The following is a 26,370-nucleotide window of genomic DNA, read 5'->3' as shown; positions in this document are numbered from 1 at the left end:
TGGGAGTAACTGGCTTGCAGGTCTTTTGCGTTCTTCTTTCACTTAAGCACGCTATGAACGGACTTAACTTTTAATAAGTAGTCAAGAGTTCTGGATTTCTTCTAGAAGAAAGTGATACCCTCGCCGGAGAAACGAGCGCTTACTGATGACGTAGCTGGATGTTTCTATCCCTGTCATCTTTCTTACCGATGCATGGATGTTTGAACAGTTCGACAGTGTATCTTGGATATGGCGAAGGCAGAACATGTACTGCGATTGCGCCACTACCTCAATGCAAGCACACCAAAAGAGACCATGCCTCATCTTCACTTCATCGTTACTCCTTCTCCTCGTACATAGCCACTTCCGATCATTTACGTTCGCGCTCCGGCGTCCAATTCACCGCCCTCCCCTGACGAACCCCGTCGCCTACCCTGGCGTGCTTCTTCTCGATGAGGACGACAGATGGGTAGCCTGATCTAGGCGCGTCTGGTCCGGCCGGGCCGGCGGCCGGCTGCGTGGCGGGCTGACGGCGGCAGCGGCGGACGCTGCACGTTCTATCACCGTAGGGCAACCCGTTGGGAACCCCTGTCCGTATACATGAAACATGAAACGAAACAGGAAAAACTTTGATTAGTGAATCTCGTGCTCCCCTCCCTCGTGCTTTGGTGGAGGGTGGTTGCTCACATTCCTTCCACCATAGCGTCTTCACTGTCTTCAGTGAGAGAAATCAAAGGAAAGAGCAAATTTATTTGCTTCCCCTTCTGCAGTGCGGCGAGGAGTTTACTCTCCCTATGCGTTCACCGCGCTCCACATTACAAAATCACGGTATCCGGAGAAGAGACAACAAAAATCTAGAAGCTCTGAACCATGAACTATCCGGGCTATAACTGCAGATCTTAAATTTGGCTGATGACGTTTGCCGTGGAGTCTTCCCTTTGCGCCATCGTCACTTTGCGCCACGAGTTTGATGTATATAGAGAGAGCATGCACCGTTCTAGATACGTATGTAAGATCGAGCGGTAGCATACGACATTGTTGACTTGCCTAATCTGGCGCCTTGCAGTGCTCCACAAGTGGTTGCAGCTTATTAGATCCATTGTCGGAAGGGTCTGGGCCGAGCGAAGTCTTCTGCAATGATGCACCCAGGCCTCAGATGGGAGACTCGCATGCATACATGCATGCACACTGCAACATGTGCGTGAAAGAAGAATGCTACAGGGTTCACTACATATCTTCGGAGCATCCATGAGCATGATCCAACTACACATGTAACATCAAAAAAAGTCGATTCAGTATCATATCGTCTCATGCATCAATCTAGGCCACACACAAAAAGTTGAGAAGGAATTGGAAAAAGAAACAGGGCGAACAGACTAATGCATCATACGCTTTTAAGATACTAGCCTAACAGGAAAAGTAAGGACTTAGAACACCCATGAGAGCTGAACAATCTTGTCTGACATGAAGCATCAAAGCTCATCCCTTCCAGCCGTACCCAGACCCTTGAAATTTACTCCATGCAAACTCACTTTACATGCACCGTATCCAATGGGGTAGAAAAGGAGTAGGAATAGAGGAAACCTAGTTTTGCAGATGATCACCAATTACCGCTGCGACTACTAACATTTCCTCTGATTTCCTATCGTCTCTCCAATGCTCGGCTTAACCGTCTCAATAAATCTCCACAACCACCCAATACTCATTCCTCCTCCTGCATGATCTTCAAGATCAGAGAATTTTCGCTTTTCTCCACGCTCATGCACAGAGCATGGCAGACTACACAACGGACACCCATTCACCAGCTTGGCCAGGCCACAATCAAGAAAAGAAACGCGAGACAGGGTCAACAACAGACAGACTAGGCACGTTGATGGAAATATTACGCCGCAAAACGCCTCAGGAGAGGTGAAAGGAAAAAGGACGAACAAGGAAAGGAAGTAAGTAATGAATGCGAGAATTGTCAGCGAAGGAAATTGCAAAGGACCGAAAGACCGAGAAGCGCAGAAAAACCGTTGCTTGTCCCGAAAAGCATAGAAGCAGAACGCCCGGAAAGAAAGCCGTACTGGCAAAAGTCGTAGGGACGGAGGGAATGTAACTTTTGTTCGCAGCCAGAACAACTTTGTGAAGACTTTTTCTTCTTCGTCAACCTATCCAAGCAAGTGGCGCCTTATCCTTCGGGCACCAAAGAAGTGAATACGCAATAAAAGGCAGTAACAGGCGAGGGGTAAACAAAACGGAAAGTGATATCTTCAGTCGTGCGTCGTTAATCAAGAGGTATAGAAAAAAAGAAGAAAACAAAATATGCAGCCCACCTAGTATGTCCGTTGCCAAATCAATTGGAGTCTGGCGTTTCTGGCCTCTCATGCTCTCCTGGCCATATGTCTTCTACTCTTGCTCTGTTGTTTCGTCCATCCCTTCTCCGGCGCGGCATTTTATTTCCGGATGAGAAGTGTGGCCCTTCGATTGCGGTCTCCCAGCGCCGGTGCATGCGAGGCAAATTTAACCTCGCGGTGCAGCGCCTCGACTTCTCCGCTACTGGGCGGCGGCGCTGACCCACAGCACAAGCTTCGGGCTTCGCGCAATCGCGTCTTCTAATTGCTCGTCGTCTCCAATACTATAATATTGGCCGTCGGCTTCGTCCCTGTACTCAACCAGGAGCGCTTCATCAGCCACCTCTTGTGGGCTCACACCTCTTTCCAACGCACGGCGCTCTTGCAATTTCTTGTATAAATCCGCGAAACGGAAATATGCCGGCATCCGGATGACAACGCAGTTGTCCTCTTCAAACCAGACCTTGATCTTGTGAGCACCAACACCCGTTCCCGTGAGGGTACTGTTTCCGGCAGAAGAAGCAGACCCCTGCGTCATGGAGCTGTTGTTTCGCTGCATACTAGGGTGCTGCTGAACGGGGTGCAAGGATTGAGCCTTAGAAGTCTGGCGCTGGTGACTGTAGCCTGATTGTGACTGGCTATGCGAATGGTGGCTTTGTTGCAGATTTCCGCTGGAAGACTGTCTCGAAGCGCCACCAGACGGATCGGTGGATTGCTGGGATGCGCCGGATAGTCTGTAGCCATCCGCACTGATGTTGGGGTCAATTTCATAATCGTTCTCCTTGGGCTTGAAGAACTCGCAAACGAGCTCGGAGCGGGTTATATGGGGTCCAAGTTTTAGCAGATTTACGATGTAATCGTCCAGATTCGCCCGGCGACCGTTAGTGATGTTGTCGGTGACGTAGGTAACCGGTCCAGGCATGTAGGGCAGAGTCCTCTCAACGCCCTCGACTTGGCCTGCCTCCAGCGGGAAGGCATTGATGAGCTTGATCTGGAGGTCGTAGAAATCCTGGTAGAGACGAGAGAGTTCCCAGTAAGAGCCATCCTCCATTTGGCACTCGACGATGAACCAGAAGATGTCGTTGGCGAAGCAGTACCGGGGAACGCTGGCGTTGATTGGCGCAAGCAATCGGGCTTCGGCTTGGTTGGACTGGCGGTAGGCGCCGTTGGCGGCCGCAACGCTTCCTGCGCGCGAGTGGGACTGTTTTTGCCGATCACTATTCAAGCTCATGCGAACTGGAAACTCGTTTGGACTTACCGAGGCGTATCCATTCTGACCGTTCCGGCTCTGGACGCTCATGCGCTCCATGCCCTGCTGCAGCGTCTGCTGCGAGTTCGACTCCAGCTTGCCCAGCGGAATACTACCGTTCTTGTACTCGGCTGCCATCTTCTTCCATTCTTCCACGCGCGGGACGCCGGCGGCGCGCACGGCCTCATGAGGATCGGGGACGGCCTTGCCGGTGGACATGTCGCGGATCTCGATGAAGGACACAGGAATCAGGCCAGGGCCACCCAGGCGGGTGATTGGCTTGGCGACGAACCACTCGGGGTTCGACTGGGCGATGACGATGATGGCCTCGCCCTCCTTCGCTTCCAGCTCGTCAGGGCGCTCGGCCTTGAAATCGTACATGACGACGCCGTAAACCATGGCGCCGGTGCCGCCGAGGGCGCCGGCGCCGCCCTTCATCGACGACTTGCTCATCCTCGCGGGCTTGGGGAAAAGATCGTGCTCGGCAGAAGTTTTCTCGGCGTAGCCGCTGTCGTGGCCGGCGCTGTGGAGGTTGACGAGCTCGTGGAGGGAGCTGCCGCTGTCCCGAACGGTCTTGCCGACGGTATCAAAGTACTTGACGGGTACCAGTCCTCGCGAGCCGTGCAGCGGGTTGCATGCCTCGTACCAGTCGGGGTCGTTCTCGCGGCCGACGACGTGCAGGAAGTCGCCTTGGGTGAAGCTGAGGTAGTGGTCGCTGTCGGGGGCGCTGTAGTCGTAGAGGGCTTTAATAACCTGCGCAAACGCTGCGTGTTAGCGAGAGTGGCAATTTCGGCGATATGACTGCGCGGGCACAGGGACGCTCGTAAGGCTGGGCGGCGGGCGCGCGGTGACGCGGAGGGCGGGGCGTTGCGTCGCCGGGCAGCAGCAGCACTCGGGGGCCGGGCAGCACGACGCACCTTCTTGGGCGGCACGATGGCTATCGCGTCCTTGGGCGGGATGGAGATGTGGTGCGGCTTGGAGTCGGCCTTGTCGCTCTTGAGCGATCTCCGGAACTAGAACGGCGGCTTGTCAGCGCAGCGCTCGCGGGATTCTGCGGGCAGGGTCCACCGGTTGGGCCACGGGGTGCGCTGGGGCTGGGCCGAGGGGCTCACCTTGACCATTGCGAACGGCTAGAGCAGCTCAGCGCGGCGCGGCGAGAGGCAGAGAGCGTTTGCTCGAGGGCTGCTGTTTGGTGGGGAGCAGGTAGGTTTTGGCACGGGCAGGTGTTGTCGCAGGCAGGCTCCAGGAATCGCTTTAGCGCGCCCTGGCCGGAGCTTGGTCGCGATCGGTGCTTCGCTGGTCAGGCGCAGGCGAGCGAATGCTTGGGGGCGGCGGGGAGCAGAGCGCGGGCGCGCAGGCGAGCAGAGGGCGGGTCGCGAGCAGGAGGGCGACAGGCTGCGGTGCGTCGGGCTGGAATGATGGCGTGCACGTCAGGACGTCGTGGGAGACCCTGGCCCAAAGCACCGCCGACACCTCGTGGCAGCGCGCCACCAGAGCGAACAATGAGATTGCAGCTGGCTCCGCTTGCGCTGCCAGGCGCGTAATAACCTGAGACTGCGCGCCCAAGGCGTCAGCGCGCGCGGCGGGGAGGCGCCAGGGCCCCAGATGCGCTCGTCTGTGCGCCGCCGCTGCAGCAGTTGGCGATCGCGTTCCCAGCACGCCCACGCCGCCGGGCTCCGCAGCGCCTGCCAGCGCGACGCAATCAGCCTTACCGCAAAACCACTGGAGGGGAGAGAGCCATGCTAGGCGACACGTCAATTCCGCTACGGAGGTGCAAATCAAATCCCCAAACGCCCGCGCCTCCCCATGCCGCGCCGCTGTACCTGCGCCGCTCGGCTGTAAGCCAAGGGCAGCGCTCGCCGCCTGCTGCAGCGCCGGATGTCGGGAGCGCTGCACTACTCAGCACCACAGCCTGGGGCACCCCGCCGCTGAAACCACCACGCGAAGAGCCCGAAGAAGCCATCAACTCAAAACTGCCGCCAAAGACGCCTCCATTTGTCATTCCGCATGCCTCCCAGCCCGCATGACACTCGCCAACGGCTATGCAGCCTTCCGCCCGGACAAAGCTCCTGCACGTCCGCATTGACGCACCGACAGGCATAGCCACGTTCGCAACGCCCGGGCCTTGTTCCGAACAAAGACTGCCGTTGCCGATCCTTTGAGCGTTCCACGCCACACCCTCATCCGGATCCCTCCTCTACGCCTCACCAGTCGCACCGCGCCCCGACCCGAAACGGGAACCCTCGTCTGACTCGCCATCGCCGCCGAGCTTCCTTGTCACCGCCAGAAAGCTAAATCTTGAAACTTTCTTCAAATGCCAAAGATCTCGGTCCCCGTGCAAATGAAGATCGCTGGCGAGGCGACGCCAAGAGGTTGAATCGCAGTCGTAGCCCTGAACGTGGCGGATGAAAAGGTAGATAGATGATAGAGAAGAAGGAAAAAAAAGAAGTAAAAATGCAGTTGCCGTTAGGCGCCCCCTCAAAGGGGGCCGCTTCGACGCGCAGTGGACGCACGCAGACGCGACGGGTAAACGCATGTGACCGCTCGCATTCTGGTGAGACACTACAAGGCCACCGGAGGCTCCGAAGCCACTGTTGCGAATACTCGGCGCGTAGACTCCCCGAGCACGGCAGGAAGAGCGAGGATGGGGCCGGTCTAGTGCGACATTTCATATTTGGCCCTTGATGTCGACCCGGCGGAAAGCTCCCGCTTTCAGCTGTTCGAAGAGTGCCGCCGACTGCGGTTGCGTATGGAAAATCACACTACCGTCATCTTTCTTCTGCTCCAAGAATTGTTGAGCGCCATGGTCACACAGAAACTGCACGCAATCTTGGTAAGACTCGAATCCGAGCTCGTCCGTGAGGAACTTGATGTTGATGTTGGGCTTGTACCTGCATCGACCATGAGCATCATTCCGAGCAGCAAAAGGGTGAGGACTTACGCTTTGCAAATGTTAGCCAAGGCGGCTAGTCGCTCGCGCACAATGAACATGTCCATCAAGTACGCTCCCATGTTCGGAGTGTCAAGATACAATCTGAAAAACTTATGGTAATTGCCCAGAGCCAGAGCGGATCGGACGTCCAGAGCGTGCTTGACCGCTGGTTGTGTTTTGTCTGTGGGGGTTAGATCGGCCAGCACCTCGTTCATATCGGTTCGATTTTGCGTATAGATAAAATAGAGAATGCGGTATGCCAGAAACTCTGCCGGATGCCCTCCGAGCTTCTGCGAATACAGTGCACGCAACTGCGTCTGGCACTGATTATACTCACCCAAATCCCCCTTCTCCAAAGCAATACGGGCATGGATCTCATACACTGTCACGGTAAATTCGTTCTTGACGTGTTGCACAGTCAGGTCCTGGCGAAGCGACTTGAACTGGTCGCAGATGTACGTATAGTTTCCTTCCTTCTTCCACTTTTGCTTGAGGAGCTCCAATGTTCTCTCCAGGACGTTCGGCGGGCGGACGGCCTCCGGCTTCGGTGCTGAGGTGAGACGAAGGTATCGCTTTTCCAGGTCTTGGCAGGTGCCCACAACCGGTCCGTCGTTGGCATCCGCGGGCGAGTCGTCGCGCGAGGTGTTCCAGGGCCGCGGGGAGCTCTTGCCGCTGTAGAAGCGTTGCTGGCGCTTCTCGATCTTGTCGGCATCGTTGTCGTACTTACTGAGTCCTTTGTCGCGAAGTCCTTTGGGGGTGATGTGGTTTTTGTCCATTCGGTCTGCCAGGCTTCGGACTACGCCGGGCGAGGTGGGGGGTTCGCTGCGGTCATCAAGTCTTCTCTTGTTAGTTCTCCGCCATGGTGGAAGGGAGTCATCGTCAGCATCGTGGTTCGCATCGGGAGACTTGCGCTTCTTCGGAAAAGCGCCATTTGCATCCGTCATCTTCTTCTCTGGGGTCGACTGATTCCTCCAAGGCAAGTTGTCTACATTTGTGGCCGTGTTCCGCCGGGTCATGATGATCTCTTGGGGAAGGGGATGCTTATCCCAGTCGATTTGGTACAGCATGTTGGCCTCGGTGGCTTCGGTGATGACCCTCTTAAGCGTGTCTTCAATGTCTTTACGGCCGATGCTAGGGACAGCAGAGAGGTCGGCAAAGGAGCGTTGAACATATTCGCGGACGGAAGGAGGCCATTCGACCTTCTTGGGCGGTGCGGAGTTTGCTGCGGGTTGAGGTTGGGATGGGGACGTGGAGGATATAGGCTCGGGTCGGGCAAAGGCGCGACGAGCAGGAACGGCGGTGTAAGCAGGTGCTGGGGCTTGAGGGGCGCGGCGCGTGAGTAACGGGTGTTCTGTGTCGCGGAGCGCGTCTGGCTTACGATTCATGGCCGCAGCGCCGGGCGGCTGGCGCCATGGCACAGAGGCAGACATGGCGTTGCAACTGGAGGAGCGAGCAACGAGGGCAGAAGCAAGGGTACGCAAGACGACGAAAAGCCGTGAGTTGGTCGAGAAAGGAGGCTGGGGGAAGGGGTGTGGTAGTGAGGGAGGTGAGGCGGTCGGTGGAATGCCGCCTTAAACGAGCAGTCGCTTACTGGCTTGGCGGATCGCTCGTGCAAAGTGGCAGCAGCCGCGAGCGGCGCTGGCAGACCCGACCGCCCGAGGACGGGACATAGCGCGCACGTGAGGAGCCATTCGGCCTGATGACGGAACTATCCAAGCTGCCTACACCTGCGGGGCGCAAGCCGACCTGCTGCTGCACCACGCTTGCACCCATGCGCTCGCTGAATGTTCCTCCACCGCCTTGACCTCACCACTGCTCTGCGTCCTGAGCTCCTGCCGGACGAGACGCTCTTGTTCGTGCAGGATGCTGTTGGCCTGTACGAAGGGTGAGTGCAGCTCCAGGCAGCTTCGCCTGTGCGCCGCGAAGCTGATAGCGGCCTCTGCAGCAAATACAAGATCCCGGACTACCAAGATGGCCACGCCTACTTGACTTCACATCGTGTCTGCTATGTCGACAACAAAGAGCCGCGCAAATTCTCGGTCGCCGTCAACCTGAAGGACGTTGAGCGCCCTGAGTTCTATGTATGCGCCCCAAGCGTGGGGGAGGCAAGCAAGCGCACTGATTCTCAACACAGGCCGGCTTTCTGAAGTCGTCGCCCAAAGTCACCGTCTACCCCAAGCCCAACAAACGCCCGAATCTCGCGGCGACCCGCAGTCCAGCCCCGGTTAGCAGCAGCAGCGCGGCGTACAGCCCTTCCTCAACACCGCCACGCCACGGCAGCCCTCTGCGTCCCTTACCGCCTGCACCTGCACCCCCTCCAAGCGCTTCCGCGACATGGGTCTGCCCGATATGCTCATTTTCAAACCCTGTGCCATCAAACTTCGACCCTGCGCTGGCAAACGCCAACACGCCGTTACCGCCGTGCTTGGCTTGCGGCTTGAAGCCTCCGCTTGTACACCTTATCAAAGCCGCTATCGCAGCAAACAGACAAGTCCAAGCTGAGTCACCAGTCAGCCAAAGTGCATCGGAGTACGGGGGTTCGACAACAGGCGCGCGGATTAACGGCACCTCGTCTGGAGCCGCTGCCTTTCAGTGTCCAAGATGCACGTTCCAAAACCATCCGTCGTTGTTGAGCTGCGAGATGTGTGGTGCTTCGCTTGTCAACTCCGTAGACAAGCGTGCGGAATTTAATCATTCCCCAATACACAGAAATGAGTCGCCGGCACCGGTCCTCAGTGGCGCCCCTATCGGCGACGATGTGCCAGAGTGCATCAAATTCTCTTTCCGTGCGGGTGGAGAAAAGATATTTTTCGAAAGGCTGAAAGGTGCTCTTCTACAAAGGAAATGGTTGCTGCAGAGTGCCCCTCCTATCCCAAAGCCGATCGATAGCTCTTCGCCATCACAGAGCTCTGGTGATCTGCCGATCAGAAACAAAGCGGTCGGGATCGGAGGTCTTGAGCGTCGCGGCATTGAGCAGCGTCAGAACAATGAGATCATGATCGGCAGTGCCTTTGAGGACCTCGAGGCTTTAATGACTTCGGCCAAGGAGATTATAGCTCTGGCGGAGCAGTTTGCCAGCCAAGCGAATCTGAATGGGAACGGAAATTCCGAAGCCGACGCAGCTCTGGCCCAGTCAGCCTCTGCATTGGGGCTGGTCACGACAAAAGATATGCTGGGCTCCGGTTCAGACACGCTCTATATTTCAGAGCTGTCGCGTAACTTGGCAGAGTTCTTGACAGACGACAGAAAAGGTATCCTAAAGCGTGAGGGTGGGATCATGAGCCTGGTGGATCTCTGGGCCGTCTTTAACCGAGCTCGAGGGGGTGTTGAGCTGGTGAGCCCCACAGACTTCGAGAAGGCCGCTCAGATGTGGGACAAACTCAAGCTACCAGTTCGTCTGCGGCGTTTCAAGAGTGGGCTTCTCGTCGTTCAAGGCCGCGATCGAACAGACGAAAAGACGATAGCCAGTCTGCTTAGCTGGCTCCAGGAGCTCCATACTGCTGCTCCGCCTGGAGAAGCTGGCTGGGATTGGGAAACATATGGACGGGGAGTCACAGCGCAAGAGGCTGCGGAGTGGTTTGGTTGGAGTGTGGGTGTGGCAACAGAGGAGCTTGAGATGGCCGAGGAGAAGGGCGTACTTTGCCGAGAGCAAGGGCTGGATGGCATCAAGTTCTGGGAAAACTGGATTGTGCAATTACCGCGTGTGGAGGATGCTGCGGGAGAAGAATAGCGTAGTCATGCATGTCTATCGCGAGAATGCAAGTACGGCTCTGGAATGAACCAAGGTGTAAAATATCAGGACGTGTCATATGTGTCGATGATCCCGAGCATGCGGCTAATCTAGCCTCTGAGCAAATGTCGCAGATGGTTATATTGCTCACGACGATGCATATCGATTCGAAATTAGAGTACTCCGCGGGATTTCTCCATCATCTGGACCGTTGTGAACACCAGGGAGAGAAGGCTTGCCTAAACGGGCATTGCTCCCCGCGAGTTGGTCCCAGACATTGGTGGCACAGGCCGATATCGGCCGCTTAAACACGGGCACAGGAGCATGATTCATGTGGCTTGGGAAGCACTGCAGCTTCTCAAAGCGCACCTTTTACCAATGCAACCCGCGCCCCTCGTGCCTGATTGTCAGTCTTCTGTTCCGTACATTAAGGCATCAGTTTACCTCTCGCCCCTGGGGGCTGTTACCTTTTTGTTCCCAAAATCTCAGAAGACAACATGAGAGAAGCGCAAGCAGGAGAGACACCCGACAGCTATCGCAGTGCGCCGCATCATCATCAGCCGCCGATGACGCCAGGAATGCACAGTTCGGCAAGATACGCAACAGATGCGGATCACCAGCGGGCCGTTGCTTCACCCTCCCGTCCTGTCTCCACCGCTGCAGACGCAAATGGTACAACACCAGAAATGAAAACAACAGCAGCCAGTTCGTGGAATACCAAAAACTTGGGGTGGAGAATTGGCGTCGACTGCACGGCGGCAGCCAGTGCGGGTATGCTTGTGGCGCCCGTCGTAACGGCTATCGATCGGTAAGTGCAAATCCGGGGAAATCAGGCCACTCTGGTTCGCGTACGGCACAGCAACCCATGTCCATCCACCACGATGACTTTGACGAAAAAGACAACTAACCCGCCTCCCATAGAGCCATCATCGAAAATGCCTCCGGCCGCACCACCCTCCGGAACTCCCTTCTCACCTCTCTCCGTACCTTGCTTCTGCGGCCGCACACCTACATCTTCTCCCGTCCCTTCGCCCTCATCTTTACCCTCTATACCGGAACCTACCTGAGCGCCAACACCCTCGACACGACCACCTCCGTCCTGCACTCCACGCCCGCCTCTACTACTACTGCCGGCGCCCCCAAATTCGTCGCAACCAGCACCGCCAACCTCGCGCTCTGCCTGTACAAGGACAGCCGCTTCACGCGGATGTTTGGTATCACCACCTCCACACCACGACCCGTGCCGTCGGCGACGTACGCACTCTTCGCACTGCGCGACTGCCTGACCGTCTTCGCGAGCTTCAACGTGCCGCCGCTGCTGGCCCCCGCCCTGGCCTCCCGCATCGAGCGCACGACGGGCGCGCTCGGCGACGCGCTCCGCAAGCACGTCGATGCGGCCAGTACGGCGCAGTTCGTGGCGCCGGCGGCGGTGCAGATCTTCAGCACGCCGCTGCACCTGCTCGGCCTGGACCTATACAATCGTCCGCGCGGCTCGCCCGGCGTTGGCTTCGCGCAGCGTTTGAGCAAGGTCACAAGCGACTGGGGCATGAGCTGCTTGGCGAGAATGGCGAGGATTGTGCCGGCGTTCGGGTGTGGAGGCGTGGTGAATCTGCGCGTCAGGAGAGAGTTGATGGGAAGGTTAGAGTGAACGCGTGTGCGGAGTGCGCCAATGAGTGACCGTGACCACATTGGCATCGCTTGCGTCTGCATGACAATAGACCGATTTCTTCTAGGCGATGAGGGAAAGGGGGAATGATCACCAGGATTGGCAGCACATGACAGCCTGCTTACACAAGACCACCATTAGCAAAATGCGGCGCACGCATCTACCACTTTACGGTATGAGCTACGACGGTCGGACGATCAATTTTGGGTACCGATTGACACTGCTCCATTCCGTACTTTGTCTTTTGCATATTTGATCTTGAGATGAGAGCATAATTAGACTGGCGTTGAGGTGTTACTCTTGGGCTTCATGAATACCCTGCTTGAGTTGGCAGAGCAGGATGATAATGACTCAACAGACTCCCAAAACCTAATATCTAATAGTCCATACCGTACACTACACGAAATTCAGTAGGATACGATGAGTGTATCCAGTGACTGCACGAGATTTCTACAATTATACATTACGTCTAAACGATAGCTTCAATTGCCTTGAAGTTATTTTCTACTAAAGCATACCGTGGTGCTGCAATAGTCGCCCCAGTTCTGAGAGCGTGTTATTCTCCGCATTAGCCTTTGGCTCTAATACCCATTTTTAAGCAGCAAAACTAAACTTCTGTGAAGCAGAATGTCAGTCAGACGAAATTCGATGAGGATTTCCTGTTTCTGTAGCCGGCCTCGAACCTCGACTTGACAACCTCATCACAAGCTGTCTGTGGGAATAGACCGCATGCAATAGGTCATCCCCGTCATAGACCGAAAGTGAGGTTACGCGAAGACTTGCTTATCACTCCTACATATTATCCTTCAGTGCTTGTACCATTCATACTCGCATGATATGCTTATCTCTCGGCTTTTAATTTTACTCCCTCGCTCCGTGTAAACCTTCTTTGGCAAGGTTATCAATGTGCACTGGCCCGTAGCTCAGTGGACCGATCTTATCCATCAGCACTTTTTCCGTCAAAAGCCACAAAGCTTCACTCAAATCCTCATTCCTCGCCAAGTCACTCGGCTCCTCCACTTTCCGGTCCGGCACGACGTACACGCCCTGCATCCCCTCACGCATCACATCTTCGCTCGTCGCTGCGAACAACGCGGAGCGGCACCCCTGGTCGACCGGATCTTTCATGAACGGCCGCACCACCGCAACACCGACCTTGCCCATGGTTCCGTACGCCTCAGCCGCTTGGTCCTGCTGGTCCGTCTTCACGGCACCTGGGTGCGTGGCAATGATCCACGGGCCGGTCGACATTCCCTGCTGGCGGAAGCCGAGCTCGTTCTTAGCGGCGTGGCGGGCAAGTGCGCGCACGAAAAGAATCTGGGCAAGCTTTGTGCGGGCGTAGAGCTTGGTAGCGCCAATGTCGGTGTTGATCTCCTTGAGAGAGGCGAACTTCATCGATGCGTCGGCCATTTTATGCATTTCGGACGATTGAAGGACAAGGCGACTGTCGGGTGTGCGCTGAAGGAGTGGGAGGAGGACCATGGCGAGGTGGAATTGAGAGATATGGTTAACTTGCATGTGGGAGTCTATACGGAGGCTGTAAACGGCTGATGTGAACTAAAGAGGCTTCATTGATCATAACTTACCGATGCCGTCTTTGGTCTCATTGTAGACGCCTACACCCAACCCAGCGTTAAGAATCAGGCCGTCCAGCTTCTCCAGGCGCGAGAGCTCCTTCGAAACCGCGTCAACTTCTTTCAAGTCTTCGAGGTTGCATTTCTTCCATTCGACTCTGGTGGTATCGCCGTATTTTTTGAGCTCTTCCTGGGCTTCTTCTGCATGTTGCTCCTTGTTGGACAACAGATAGATCTTGGATGCATTGTGCTGAAGGAGATGGGCAACGATTCCGAAACCGATACCAGCCGAGCCACCGGTGACAGCATAAATCTAGCAGGAATCATAAGTATTAGTATTTCCAAGCGCTTTATAGTAGAACAAGTGTAATGTTGTTTTGATTGTTTTTTTTTTTTTTAAAAAAAAAAGGTGATAAAGGAAAAGATGCAGGAGTCATTGAAGCCCCAGCTTCACAAATGTGTTTTACTGTAAAATCACGCATGATTTTACAGCTAATAGTGAGTAGATATAGGAGGAATAGAAGTTGAGTGTACCTTGCCGGTAAGGTCAGGAATGTCTTTGTTGGGATCAAACGTGTTGTTACCGAGAAGCGGCATGGTCCTATATTTCTGCGTGCAGGAAAAGAAGATTTCTGATCTGGCTCCCGTAAGAAATGGGAATCAACGTAAAATATTCATCGCGTGCAAAGCGAAGGGAGCATCATGACGAGAAATGATGTCAGTAAAAGCTAGCTGCTTTCCTTTTCGGGCGGTTGTGAAGTACGTCCATTCCGTCGCATGCGTGCCCAAACGAATTCCAGCATGAGCTACGTCGTGTTTCAACAGTGCCGGGATAATCCCGCGCCATAATGAAGCCACGAGGGGTCTAAAACAGTTACTAGACGCGACCAACAAGAGTGAAGAACAGAGCGGAAGGCGGAAGCAGCCTGCGGGAAAGCAGGCCATTTTCCCACGGCCCACCGCCGCTCACCGCCCGGCGCACCGACGTCGACACCTTGCACTAGCTACCGCATTGCCAGCTCCGAAGACCGCAGCATCCACGCAGTACAAAACCCGCGGGCTGTTCGGAGAGAGGAAGTCTCCCCACCTCTCGCCACAACCTCCTTGTCATCTCCATCGCTTGACTCCGCCCCCCAGCAGCCATGGTCGAGTGGTATGAGCCGGACAGCTGGCTGACCAAGCTGTTCGACGCCCATCTGAGCACCTTTCTGCTCACCCTAGTCGTCGCCTTTGGTCTGCCGCTACTGCTCCACTTGTGGCTATACCGCCACCGGACGCCCATCAACACCGCCGCATTCGTGCTCGCTGGGCCCAGCGGCGCGGGCAAGACATCTCTGCTCACAGCTGTACGTATACGCGCGCAAAATCCCCACCTTGAACCTCTCCACCAAAAAAGGCACAGTCACCAATTGCATCATCAACTAACCACTCACCGTCCACCACAGCTCGAAACAGGCCGTCCCCTCGCCACGCACCCCTCGCAGACCTCGCACCGCAGCATCCTCGCGCTGCCCGAAGCCTTCGTCCCCTTCAGCGCGCGCTACCGCAGCGTCAACGACCCGACCAACGTCCGCACGCGGCAGCTCTCGCTGACCGACACGCCCGGCCACGGCAAGCTGCGCGGCGGCGCCTTCGCCGCGGCCCTCGCCGCGCCCACGGCCAAGAACCTGCGCGGCGTCGTCTTCCTCGTCGACGCCGCCGCCCTCGCCTCGCCCGCCGGCCTGTCCGACGCCGCCGAGTTCCTGCACGACGTCCTGCTCACGCTGCAGAAGCGCTACACCAGCGCCAAGACGAGCAAGGCCACCGCCGTCACGCCCGTCCTGATCGCCGCCAACAAGCTCGACCTGTTCACCGCGCTGCCGCCTCAGCTGGTGCGCGCGCACCTCGAGCAGGAGATTGAGAAGGTACGGATTGCTCGGGCCAAGGGCATCCTAGACGTCGGCATGAGTGAAGACAGCGTGGGCGAGGATCACGAATGGCTTGGTTTAGGTGGGGAGAGCAAATTCGAGTTCAAGCATATGGAGGAGATGAACGTGCCCGTGGAGGTGGTGGGAGGAAGCGTCAAGGGAGAAGATGGTGATGGCCCCGACGTCAAAGGCTGGTGGGAGTGGATTGCTCATCAGATGTGAGGAATATTTTTTTTTTTGAGAAATTCGGATGGAACGGTCTGGGTCGGCAAAAAAAGGGGTATGTAATATTGCATGATATCCCAATCTCCGAGTCGGAGAGTAAACGTGGTCATAATAATGGAAGCTTGGGCGATATGAGAAGGCGAAAGCCGTCACTTTTCTCAACTGATAGGTATCGTGTTTGATTATGTATGCGACGTAAAATTGATTCCCTATTGGAGTATTGGCAGTCTTATGATCTCCATGTACATCCTAATTCTTCTATGGCTGCCAGCCCCTATGACCCCTTTACCCCTAAAGATGTTTACTCCTCCGCGGCGACCTGGACTTCCCTCAGGCCCTCGACGACCAAGTCCTCGCCCTCGGCCCTCCTGTAGATGTTCTTGATGTCATCTGCAATATGACGTTAGCACTTCGAGTCGCTAAAGCAGACTTAGTAATCGTGAACTTACCCGTCGTAGTCTCGAAGTGGCTGGTGGCGTCGTAGCTCTTCGAGAGGAAGACGTTGTCGTTGGTGCCGTCCTCGATGGGCTCGTACAGAGGGATGGGCGGGCCCATGAACTTCTCCTCGATCTTGCCCAGGCGCTCGAAGCCGGGCTCGAGCTCGAGGTGGTGGTTGCTGTCGGACTCAGCAATGGTGCTGACGATGGCGATGTAGTAGCCCTTGGGGCAGACGTTGTGCGCCGAGGAGACAACGGCAACGTAGACATCTGAATGACCCGAGTTAGCAGTGTTTTGGCGGCATCTGCAGTTTTACGTACCGTTCTTGCGGCCAACCTGGCTCTGGGGAATGATGAGCTGGAGAGAGTCGGAGTCCTCAGTGCCGGGAACGGGGTGGTTGAGGATGCAAATGGCCTTCAGAAGGTGGCCGGTGGGCTTGGCCTTCTGGGGGAAGTAGCTGGGGTCGGCAAGGATCTTCTTGCACTTGGTAGTGAACTTCATTCCCTCGCCGGGGGCGTCCTTCTCCTTCATGGTAGCCTTGATGCCAGCGACCTTGCCGTCCTCGTACAGGACCTCGTCGACATCGGCGTTGAGCATGTAGGTACCACCGTAGATGGCGGACAGACGAGCGAAACCCTGGGGAAGCTCGCCGAGACCGTAGAGCGGGTAGATGTAAGGCGACTTGCCGTAGCGAGCCATCGAGTTGACGTAGAGCCTGATGCGCTCAATGGTCTCGTCGGCCCCGCCAGCGGCGTTGATGTACTCGTCGGTCTGGTACAGAGCCATGGAGTGGCCAATGAAGTCGCGGGTAGAGTCCTCGAGGCCGAACTTGTCGTAGACATCCTTCATGGTGCAGGAGCCGATGCTCAGGCCTGGGGGCGTTAGCGTTCCAGCTGAAAGAAGGATTGCGGGGCAATGGCAACTCACCCTTGTGGGTGGCGGAGTCCTCCTTCTTGTAGGAACCAACCCACTCGAGGAAGCTACGCGCACGCCTCTTCTCGAAGAGACCCATCAGCGGCGAGCGCAGAGCCTCGCCAGCGTCAGAGGGGACCTTGGCAACGGTGGCCTTGGGGCCCTTGCCCTGCTGGACGAAGCTGCCAGCAATCTGCTTGAACTCGAGGTATCGGGTAACATCGGTCGAGACGAGGATGTTGGTGAGCTCGCCGTTCGACATGAGCAGCTTGGGCACAAGGTCGATGTTCCAGTCGTTGACGCGGCCGTACTTCTCCCACGGCTTCTCGCCCTCGGTGTAGTTGCCGTACTTCTTGAACATCTACTCGGCGTAAGCATTCAGCGGGGTTGCGGGGTTCGGGATGCGGGAACGTACCGCCTCAATGTTCAGGGACGCAGCCTCACTGCCAGTTGTCAGTACGTTTGCTGCTATACAGGCTCAGGGATGCCAGCTCACCCGCCATAGTGGTCGTTCCGGTCCATGTGCAGGACCTTCTTGCCCTTCACACTCAGGACACTGTGGGCCGTTAGCAGATGCTCCAAGCATCATCTCAAAGTGTGCGTACCCAGACAACACGCATTCCGTCAGGCCTGTATCTCCGTGTTAGCTGTCCGTTTGGCAGCGAGCTGGCGCGGGGTAAGTGCATACCGGTGCCAAGGACGACGACATCATACTCGGGGGCGACTTCTTCCATGATGGGCTATGTTGTGTGAAAATGGGCTTAGGGAGGAGAAGAGAGGATTGGGTGTGCAAGATATAGGAGTCGGCTCAAGAGGGTGCGCCGGTGGTCGTGGGCGGTGAATGGTAATTGAGGGGGGGCGGCGAGCTTGAGCCACCGCTCGTGCTTGCTGCGCGGCCCGCCCTCGACGCCAAGATCCCTGAAGGCCGCCCGCACCATCAGCTCACAATCAACTAGACAGGCCACAACTGGTATTCTACAAATGATGTACACAGCTTCCCGCCGCGCCTCGCGCTCCCAGATGCGCTCGCAGCCCCGTGACCTTCGCGGGGTTGCTCTGCGGATCGCCGTACGCCCCGCCCGCCCTCCGTGCGGCACCGCTCCCAATTATTACTCCGTCTGCGCTCCAGATCCTGCTTCGCCTTGTCGTTGTCTTGTCGCTTTGTTCTTTGCCGCATCCGCCACAGCTTCCTCGTCAACCTTCTCCTCAATCTCGCTCTGGAACGCGTCCTTTCGCCTTCCGTCAGCACACGATTCATTGGGTGCATGGGCTACACGTACCTCAACAGCAGGACTGTAAGCCGGCCCATTGCCTGACAGGTCGATCTCCGCGTCGTTCATGGCCTCTTGCCGCGCATTCTCCCAAGCGTACCACCGCTCCGCCAGCGTGTGCTTGATTGCACGCATCGTGAGCTTGACCTATGTTGGAGGCTCGTCAGCGAAGCCCATTTCGCCTGGGGAGATAGCTTTGGTCCCATTTAGGCAATATTCTGGTACGTGCAATATTGCACGAATACGAGACCGTGCAAAGCTGGGGTGACCGTGCTTGATGGCGGTCATTGCAGTGTGACGTACCTCGTTATCTCGCGCCTCTGCCTCATACTCGCCGTAGCCTGCATTGATGCGCTTGCGCTCGTAGGCCGCTGTCGCGAGACGGTTGCGCTCCTTCACGCAGACCCACCAAAGACGGTGCAGGTCTTCCCACGACTTCTGCCGTAGTTCTTGCACTGTCCACGCCCGGCCTGCAAAAGATCAGCCCATGCTATTATCCCCGTGACAATCTGTATCTCGCACCGAATGCCATGTCCTCCTCGGGTGTTGCGAGTAGTTTCTTGTCTGCATTGAAGAATTGCCATAGGCCATGGTCTGGATGGACCGGCGCTTTGGGTCGCTGGGCTACGGGCCTGGGGACAGGGAGTTTCTCCTTGTTCATGGCAAGTGTCTGTCGCGGGCGAAGGCCAGTCTTCCTTAGTGCAGAGACGCCGCGGTTCTTGTTTCTATCGTGGACGCATCGGTGCTGAGTTATCGGGAGGTGTGAGTTAGAAGCGGCGAGTGACGGCAGGAACGGTTCTGCAGCAGACCGAGCGTGTAGCGAGAGGCGGGCGACGGAGCGGACGTTCATGGTGGACGGCACGCGCAGAATAGTTCGCGCTGTGGGTCAATTGGCCGGGGCGTGGGTTGGAAGACGCGGTGCTGGGTGAAAGATGGTCGAGCAGCTGCACGGAAAATCCGCAACTGCAACCGCCGGGCTGGCAAGTGCCGGGGCCTCGCATCAGAACGAACCGCCTCCAAAGGCCGCGCCCAGCAACGTCAACAACGCCTGTTGCTCCGGACTCCAACGCCGCGCACCTTCCTTGAACACCGCCATACCTACATCGACACACAAGCGCTGCACCGCTGCAGGTCGTCTCACCCCGCAAGCATGAACCGGCCAGGTTTGTCCCCTCGACCGCTGCCCGACCCTCCCCGCCGCATTGCCTCGCCCTCCGCTCGTCGCAAAGCTCCTGTTGCACCCAACGCTGGACCGTCGCCGTGCACATCGCCGCCAGAAGCTCTGAGGTTCGCGATGCCCGGGCATCTGAAATTTCCAGCCTTCCTTGCTTCCCAGCATGGGGCCTAGGGCATGACGATGGCAAACACCACGACTCGGCGGATCCGATATCAAGAGCAGGGATTGATGCTGACGCGGTAAAATAAATAGGAGCAGGGCCGCAACAATTACGCAACATGCCTGGCAGCATGTTCCAGCAGCAACAGACAGGCGCCGGCCGTGGTGCACCTTTGCAATCTGGCCGGCTGCAAGGCGGCAAGCTTGGTAGAATGCACTCCCTCTCTCAGCGATCGGCGGCTAATCCGCATTACTCGTAGGTAACGGGTCTGGTTGGGGGTTTGGAGGTCCCATGGGAGGCGCACCTGGTCTTTCGGGTGTCCAGTCGCGCAACGCGGCGGGCATGTCCAGCTTTGCCCAGACGATAGGAGGCGGGTCTCAGTCGCACACTCCTCTGGATCCTTCGTATGCTCCCCCTCAAGACCCACCCTCATGAATAATTGCGAATGCGACGGAGAAGTCGACTAACGAAAAGATCTCGCATTTCTAGGGAGTTTCCCTCCCTCTCCGGAGCTCCTCAGACGCAACAGCAGAACAGCCAAGCCCAGGCGATATGGTCTAACCCGAACATCAGGACGGCCCAACACACACCAGTGCAACGCGTGCAAGGCCAAGGCGCCACTCCTCAGCCCCCTTCCGCGCAAGCAAATCGGCCGCAGCAAGAGCACCAACAGCGGAGCCAGGACGAGCCTTCTTCGGCACATTCTCAATACGGCGGCGCAATGGATGACTATCGCTTTGGCGGTCAGTCTGGCGTCGGACAATTATCGGGAGCTCCTCAGCAACAGCAACAGGTGAACATTGAAGAGTTCCCGCCTCTAGGAGGCGGCGGTGGAGGAGATATGGGCCAAGATAGGCGGACGGGCATGATTCAGAACGCAGCATATGGAGGAGGTGGGGGTAGTCCATTTGGCAACAGTGTGCACCAAGGCCGCAACGGCATGGGCAGCCCTGTGGAGAGCCAGCAAGACTCCGTGAGCGAGAGGATAGGCGGCACCGTGCTGCGGGATGATAGGACCGCTGTGAGTACTAAGCCGATGATGACAGTAATGCCTGTTCACTGACCTCTGAGTAGGCGGAGCGAAGAGCTAGGGAGGCCAGCACCACCTCGTTTGGTAGCCAGCCTGTTCAGCCGCCTTCGAAACCAGGCTCCATCTCCCATCCCGAGCAGACGCGCCTGTCCCAGATGAGCGAAATCGACCGTTTCGGACTTCCCGGCTTGCTCGCCATGATTCCACCCGACAGTCAAGACCACTCCAGCCTTGCTGTAGGCCAAGACTTGACTGTCTTGGGTTTGGATCTCAACCGGCCTGACAACTCTCCTCTGTATCCTACCTTCGGTTCGCCTTTCGCGGAAGCTGGCTCGCGTCCGGTTATCCCTGACTTTAGCTTACCTGCTGCCTACACCGTCACGAACGTACCTCCGTTGCACACGAAAATGCCAAGCTTTTCCGATGAGACTCTCTTCGCGATCTTCTACCAGTACCCTAGGGACATCCTGCAAGAGGCTGCTGCACAGGAGCTGTAAGTGGATGCAAAAGGCTTTACGGCGGACCGATGCCTCGATCTATGCTAATAGATGACGTAGGTTCAATCGCGATTGGAGGTGGCACAAGGATCTCCGGCAATGGATGATGAAGGACACTAGCTTCCCGCAGCCGCAGCGCATTAGTGAGAAGTCGGAGCGGGGCTGCTACATCTTCTTCGATGTCAACAACTGGAGGAGGGAGAGGGTAAGTGGTCCACCAATCTCTAGTGCGCTGTAAAGCATGCTAACGGGCGAATCTGCTCAAGCGGGAGCTCCTGCTGCACTACGATCAACTCGATCAAAGGCTTGGCACCACACAGCCCGCAGCAGCTCTTTAAGACGCTTTTGGATCTTGCTGCATGCATCGATGGCCCGATACTTTGTGGTGATATCGGCTTCAGCGAACATAGCCAACAGCGCCAAAGGTTACGGAGAACACCAGGGACTTGCTCTAGAGGGGTAATCATGCATTGGGTTCTGGCAATGGACCCGATATCTCAAACGACTGATGTACTAAAGATAACTGCAAAAATGGAGACAGACACTCGGGTTCAAGCGGGGTAGGCAGCAGCCTGTCAGGTATCCTCAAATCCCTGCGGGTCTGCGTTCCCCGTAGCGTCCGCGCCTTGAGTCATGGGGCTACATTCACCCGATCTTTTTTTGCTGTATGCTCCTGGTATGGATTCACGCCCAGGGAGGCCATTGCTGAAATGCTCAACTTGCCATAGTTGCAAAAGAATTGCAAGAAAACCATTTCTCGTATTTCCACGATGACTTGAATGTCAATATGTGCTTTATGGATGTGTCTTAGACGCACGGCTGTCGTAATACTGCTTGAGTCGAAACGCATGCCACGCGCTACCCGCGACCCGCGGGATGCGGGCACCGTCATAATGTGCGCGATGTCTATGCATCGTGATGGGGAGGGGTACGTATGTCCAGATATCCCCTCTCGGAAAGAAGGAATTTGGCATCATCTCCATCGTTGCTTTTTGCGCTTTTCTGATGGAAATGCATGTACACAAGTAAGGGCAATAATGCCCTCGCAGCATGTGACGAATGACTGCGAGCCAATTGATTTTCCGGCTGCATGTGCAATGCCGACACACTGCAGGTACTTTCGTCCCAACGCACAGCCGGCAGTGCAACTAAGCATAACCTGGGCAGTGTTTCGTGTCCGGATACGAACGAAGTGTGCTGAGCCCTGGCGGGAAAAGGTTGCCCGCACGCGACAAGGGAAGCTGGAGGGGGCGAAACGGGGGGAACAGATGAGGGGCAGTAGAGATGAAGGCGGGCATAACGCGATCGATGGGATCAGAGGACGGGCAGCATGACAAGGGCATGGAGCGGAGGTAGCAACGGCGGGCAGACGGGGGATGCAAGGCATCGGGCAAATCAGGGGCCGGCTGGATGCTGCTGCTCAGTGGACGCAACGCACTCGCAAGTGTACTTCGAATCGCCACACGTACAAAGGCCTAGGCTGTGTCCACAGCGGAGAGGCTAAGAGCCGGAGTGATAGCTCGTGGCCGGGACGTGTGCTGGGGCGGGAAGTAGGTGGAAGCTGCTTCCCGATTCGTGCTGTGCGCGGATCCTCGTCGGAGATTCATCCGGCCGCCCAGCGCGCTTGCAATTAGCTGGCTCCTCTTCCTCTCTCCTCCCATAAAACTCTCTCCACCTTGGTGCATCCGCGGTCACACTGCCCGTCTGTCCACCGCACTGCACCGTCGTCGCCGTCGTCGTCTCAGCCTTAGTCAGCCCGATTCCCACGGAATTTCTCGATACGGCTGTGCCGCACCGTGCTGCTCTGCCCGATAGGAGCAATGAGGGCCCGCTAGTGGTGATAGTCCCGCAAGCTCGGGAAGCCATCAGCCTCGATCAGAGGCGGCCAAGCCATCGGAAACAGCCTATGCATTCCCCCACAGCCGTTCGAGAGCCTGACCTCATTCGATGCCCGTCGCCCCATGCTGACACCTCGCTCCCGCGCGCCTTCGCTGCCATCCGGCTGCATACGTCCACTGCGTTTCTGGAAGCAGTCCAAGAAAATTGAAAGAGTTTAAAGGGTATCAGCTATTACGGATTGACCACCGAGTTGATTTGCATCGACCGCGCGCTGCTGCCACCGGACGCAGAGCTGCTGGTTGATTCGGACCGCTGCGCCATTAGTCCAGCCTCTCGCGATCCCGTCCCTCCACCGACCCACTGGCTGGTCCCTGCTGCGCCATGGGCCTCGACCAGAAAGGCCTGCTTCCACTCTCGTTCGAACTCAACCCCTAGGTTACGGTCCACGCGATGTCGGAGCACCTGGTAGGGCTGCGTAAACGTTACTCTCTCACACGCGTCAAGCATCTCCTCAGGCCCGTAGCTCGTGCGTCCGCCCATCAGCTGTCGAACATCATCCGGCAAACTGATGCCCTCTTCGTCTGCCGTCTGGCAGAGTATGAATTGGAGAGGACCAACGTAAGCGAACCCGGCAAGGGATTCATGGGTGGCTTCGAAAGCGAACTGCACTACCCGCCTCTGATCTCTGCCTGCCCGCAGCAACGTCTCGCAGACGTGAATGACACAGAATGCCAGCAGTGGGCTCTGGTACCTATGGGTGTACAAGCTCCTGTACCGCTCTAGAAGTTGGAGGCCTTCCAGCGCGCTTGAGATCGTGATGCCGAACAGTTGTGCTCGAATGGTTTCTGGGAGGTCGGCAAGCTCGAGTATCGGCCGGTACAGTTGACAGAGGGCGACGTGGTAATGAATACTATCGACCGGTCAGCAACCGTACTCCAATTGTCGCAACGCAGCGACTCACTGAAGAGAGAGAACGTGCGGCAGCGGGTGTGATAGCGGCACACCGTCGCCGGTAACCTCGAGCGCAACTGGGAGTCTTCGCTTCCAATCGTAGAGCCGGCGGCACAAGATGATCACAGAACGAGCCGTTACGCTGTCATCACGTCCGCAGTACACCCCGACCATATCGTGTATTATTTGCCCGAGTCTCGTCATTGCGTCGGCTGTTGCAATCGCCTGGCTCGGAACTTGTCGTGTTCTTTTGTCCTGGAAGTAGCGATACGGTTGCCAATATCCATCGCTTCTGAGAATCTCTGCCGGGCTGAGTGTATGGGACGTGGAAAGCGCCGACATAGGCTTCTGGTATGTGAGTGACACCCAGAGTCTTCAGCGAGAAATTAGCTACTGAATACTGATCATCGCCAAAGCACTGAACTTACGCGCATAGAGTATGGATGCCCCTCTCTGTTATCTCGGTGGCAATTGCGGCGAAAGCGGCTCTATTCAATGCAGCGAGGCTCTCGGCTGCCAGCCGCAAGTGAGATGACGCATTTCGCGCTTGATTGGAACCCAGTTCGACCAGGAAGAGGAGCGCATATGTCGTCACACTTGTCAACGACTTCGGATCCTCTTTTGCAACTTCCGCAAGGCCCGTGTTAAAGAACCGTTTCTGGAGAAGTTTGGTCTGTCTTGCGTCGCCGGACCGATCGGTGTGGTAATGGCAGCCCATGGCGCACATCATGTTGACCATAGCCGGTGAGCAATAGTTACGGTCGCCGTCACTAAAACTTTTCATGAAGTGGTATTCGCTGAACAGCATGTGGATGGGGTGCACCCATGTGAAGAACAATGCGATGAGATGATCCGTCAGTTGGGGGCTGGAAAAAGTCCATCGCGAGCGGGAGTCGCCATCTGGCGACCGCGAACCGACATGCATCCGCGTCGCTTCGTCGTAATCCTGTGCGACATCCGGCATGCTGGTTTCGGAACCCGGTGACGACCGTCCATCGTCGCCTACAGAAGGACCACCAAGCCAGGCAACGAACTCCTGGTAGGACTGCCCGGCTCGCAGCCGTGCGATGACCTCAGAGCCGCGCTCGTCAGCTCTCAATGCCTCGAAAATGGCCTCGATCTGGTCGTCTCTCTCTTTGACCGAACCCAGGAGTTCCGCATTCTGCTGCTCGAGGCTCTTGATCCTACGGACCATCTCCTCCTTGGCCGTCTTGACGTGCACCTCATAATGGCATTGGTCACCCATCTCACGCGTCCGACACCTGCTGCATGACTCCGGCTCTTGTCCATCGCACTAGCGGAGACGGGTCAATCAATGCTCGGCCTCCTGACGGCGAGGCGGATGCGGCGGAAAGGATGGGGGGCAATACCTTTGCTCTGGCTCTTTTGCAGTTGGTACACGCGTTCTGAGACACGTGGGTTGGGGCCCTGCGCTTCCTCACCCTGGTGGGATTGGCCGAGTGCGGGTCATTGGTGCCGCCAGCCTCACTGCTGGCCGCTGACGAGGGTTGGGCCTCTTCGGGGTGAACGTGGTCGGAAGAGGGGCGCAGTTCACGAAATGCGGCCATGTCAAGTTCGGAGCCGAAGGGGACGAAGGTCGCCGGAATCACGAGGTTCCCAGGACGATCGGACGAGAGGCGTGCCAGCCTTTTGGCGAGCGTTTGGAAACGATGCCTGGTTTGGAAGGGGGCTCTGCTGACGGCGACTTATGGGGCAGGCGGCGGCGGGAAAGTTTCAGGATGTTCTGAGGCCTTATATCAGCCGCAACGTGCACGCGGCGAGGGCCAGGGCCGGATTCTTGACCCAGGCGCTCGAGCTAGCAAATGTGACGAAAGGTCGGGGAAGAGGAGGAATCTCCGTGGAATTCACGTGACGTCTCAAAGCGAGATGGCCCCGAGAGGCGGGAGCTGGGCTGGGCCGCCGGAGGCAAAACCCATTTTATACACGCCTGCGGACGGACCGTGGCGAGCGTGCGAGAGGCGACCTAGAGCGACGATGGCGGGCGCTGCACCGGCGGAGGTTTCTCACGGCCAACCAGTGCATCTCTCGGCACGGGCACGGGAGAAGCGTTTCTCGAGGCTTGGACGGAGGGCATCGCGGCAGCCCCTGCGGCGGCATCCAGCCACAGGCAGGCCGGCTGCTGCAGGCGGCGGGGGGAGGGCTGTCGCATTTCTGTGGCATGGCATTGCACGGGAGCTCTCAACGGGCAGGCAGCATCTCGATCGGGCGCGGGCAGTCTCCCCGCCCTTGGCCGCTAATGATGGGTGTCAACTGCCGCGCCCAGCTGGGATCCACCGGCGCCGGAAGCACCAGCGCGCGCGCCGCTCGAAAATCTCTGCACCGCCCATGGTTCCCCTGATGAGGCTCGTCGCGTGGCGACGTGCGCCATCGCGGACCGCACCGCGTCGCGCGGAGGTAGGGCGAGCGCTGCGACGAGCTCGGAGGCTCGCCCGGCGGCTGTCGTTGGCGAGCCGGTTGACGTCTGCATGCATGCGCTTGG

General features: G+C 57.1%; 10 protein-coding genes across 10 annotated transcripts; 4 read left to right on the top strand and 6 right to left on the bottom strand.

Moving 5' to 3' along the window:
* Positions 1 to 2,514: 2,514 nt before the first annotated feature.
* LTHEOB_8855 (Protein kinase activator) lies at positions 2,515 to 4,682 on the bottom strand (the record flags this gene model as incomplete). Its single annotated transcript, XM_035518378.1, has 4 exons — positions 2,515 to 3,513; positions 3,571 to 4,314; positions 4,479 to 4,574; positions 4,674 to 4,682. The coding sequence occupies 4 exons, from the start codon at positions 4,680 to 4,682 to the stop codon at positions 2,515 to 2,517; spliced, it is 1,848 nt and encodes a 615-aa protein (XP_035369754.1).
* A 1,547-nt stretch (positions 4,683 to 6,229) lies between these two features.
* On the bottom strand, positions 6,230 to 7,923 carry LTHEOB_8854 (SAC3/GANP/Nin1/mts3/eIF-3 p25 protein; the record flags this gene model as incomplete). Its single annotated transcript, XM_035518377.1, has 3 exons — positions 6,230 to 6,452; positions 6,503 to 7,811; positions 7,872 to 7,923. 3 exons carry the CDS (start codon positions 7,921 to 7,923, stop codon positions 6,230 to 6,232), a joined length of 1,584 nt encoding a protein of 527 aa, XP_035369753.1.
* Positions 7,924 to 8,277: 354 nt separating this feature from the next.
* Positions 8,278 to 10,223, top strand: LTHEOB_8853 (Vacuolar protein-sorting-associated protein 36 protein; the record flags this gene model as incomplete). The annotated part of the gene is made up of 4 exons (XM_035518376.1): positions 8,278 to 8,378; positions 8,439 to 8,574; positions 8,628 to 8,717; positions 9,399 to 10,223. The coding sequence occupies 4 exons, from the start codon at positions 8,278 to 8,280 to the stop codon at positions 10,221 to 10,223; spliced, it is 1,152 nt and encodes a 383-aa protein (XP_035369752.1).
* Positions 10,224 to 10,909: 686 nt separating this feature from the next.
* LTHEOB_8852 (uncharacterized protein) lies at positions 10,910 to 11,871 on the top strand (the record flags this gene model as incomplete). Its single annotated transcript, XM_035518375.1, has 2 exons — positions 10,910 to 11,031; positions 11,145 to 11,871. 2 exons carry the CDS (start codon positions 10,910 to 10,912, stop codon positions 11,869 to 11,871), a joined length of 849 nt encoding a protein of 282 aa, XP_035369751.1.
* An 879-nt stretch (positions 11,872 to 12,750) lies between these two features.
* Positions 12,751 to 14,060, bottom strand: LTHEOB_8851 (Oxidoreductase; the record flags this gene model as incomplete). Its single annotated transcript, XM_035518374.1, has 3 exons — positions 12,751 to 13,415; positions 13,476 to 13,776; positions 13,998 to 14,060. The coding sequence occupies 3 exons, from the start codon at positions 14,058 to 14,060 to the stop codon at positions 12,751 to 12,753; spliced, it is 1,029 nt and encodes a 342-aa protein (XP_035369750.1).
* Positions 14,061 to 14,605: 545 nt separating this feature from the next.
* Positions 14,606 to 15,592, top strand: LTHEOB_8850 (Srp receptor beta subunit; the record flags this gene model as incomplete). Its single annotated transcript, XM_035518373.1, has 2 exons — positions 14,606 to 14,809; positions 14,909 to 15,592. The coding sequence occupies 2 exons, from the start codon at positions 14,606 to 14,608 to the stop codon at positions 15,590 to 15,592; spliced, it is 888 nt and encodes a 295-aa protein (XP_035369749.1).
* Positions 15,593 to 15,896: 304 nt separating this feature from the next.
* LTHEOB_8849 (Rab GDI protein) lies at positions 15,897 to 17,679 on the bottom strand (the record flags this gene model as incomplete). The annotated part of the gene is made up of 8 exons (XM_035518371.1): positions 15,897 to 15,985; positions 16,045 to 16,302; positions 16,354 to 16,905; positions 16,961 to 17,306; positions 17,361 to 17,388; positions 17,442 to 17,501; positions 17,551 to 17,575; positions 17,634 to 17,679. The coding sequence occupies 8 exons, from the start codon at positions 17,677 to 17,679 to the stop codon at positions 15,897 to 15,899; spliced, it is 1,404 nt and encodes a 467-aa protein (XP_035369748.1).
* A 375-nt stretch (positions 17,680 to 18,054) lies between these two features.
* Positions 18,055 to 18,877, bottom strand: LTHEOB_8848 (Ribosomal protein L47 mitochondrial; the record flags this gene model as incomplete). Its single annotated transcript, XM_035518370.1, has 4 exons — positions 18,055 to 18,174; positions 18,226 to 18,363; positions 18,520 to 18,686; positions 18,739 to 18,877. 4 exons carry the CDS (start codon positions 18,875 to 18,877, stop codon positions 18,055 to 18,057), a joined length of 564 nt encoding a protein of 187 aa, XP_035369747.1.
* A 794-nt stretch (positions 18,878 to 19,671) lies between these two features.
* On the top strand, positions 19,672 to 21,418 carry LTHEOB_8847 (NOT2/NOT3/NOT5 domain-containing protein; the record flags this gene model as incomplete). The annotated part of the gene is made up of 6 exons (XM_035518369.1): positions 19,672 to 19,759; positions 19,813 to 19,957; positions 20,043 to 20,574; positions 20,628 to 21,076; positions 21,141 to 21,285; positions 21,347 to 21,418. 6 exons carry the CDS (start codon positions 19,672 to 19,674, stop codon positions 21,416 to 21,418), a joined length of 1,431 nt encoding a protein of 476 aa, XP_035369746.1.
* A 1,732-nt stretch (positions 21,419 to 23,150) lies between these two features.
* LTHEOB_8846 (Transcription factor cys6) lies at positions 23,151 to 25,438 on the bottom strand (the record flags this gene model as incomplete). The annotated part of the gene is made up of 4 exons (XM_035518368.1): positions 23,151 to 23,829; positions 23,881 to 24,243; positions 24,299 to 25,164; positions 25,241 to 25,438. The coding sequence occupies 4 exons, from the start codon at positions 25,436 to 25,438 to the stop codon at positions 23,151 to 23,153; spliced, it is 2,106 nt and encodes a 701-aa protein (XP_035369745.1).
* Between the last annotated feature and the right edge of the window lie 932 nt (positions 25,439 to 26,370).

Source organism: Lasiodiplodia theobromae (assembly GCF_012971845.1).
Source record: "Lasiodiplodia theobromae strain AM2As chromosome Unknown scaffold_29, whole genome shotgun sequence".
NCBI lineage: Eukaryota > Fungi > Ascomycota > Dothideomycetes > Botryosphaeriales > Botryosphaeriaceae > Lasiodiplodia > Lasiodiplodia theobromae.
This window is presented reverse-complemented; position numbering and strand designations above follow the sequence as displayed.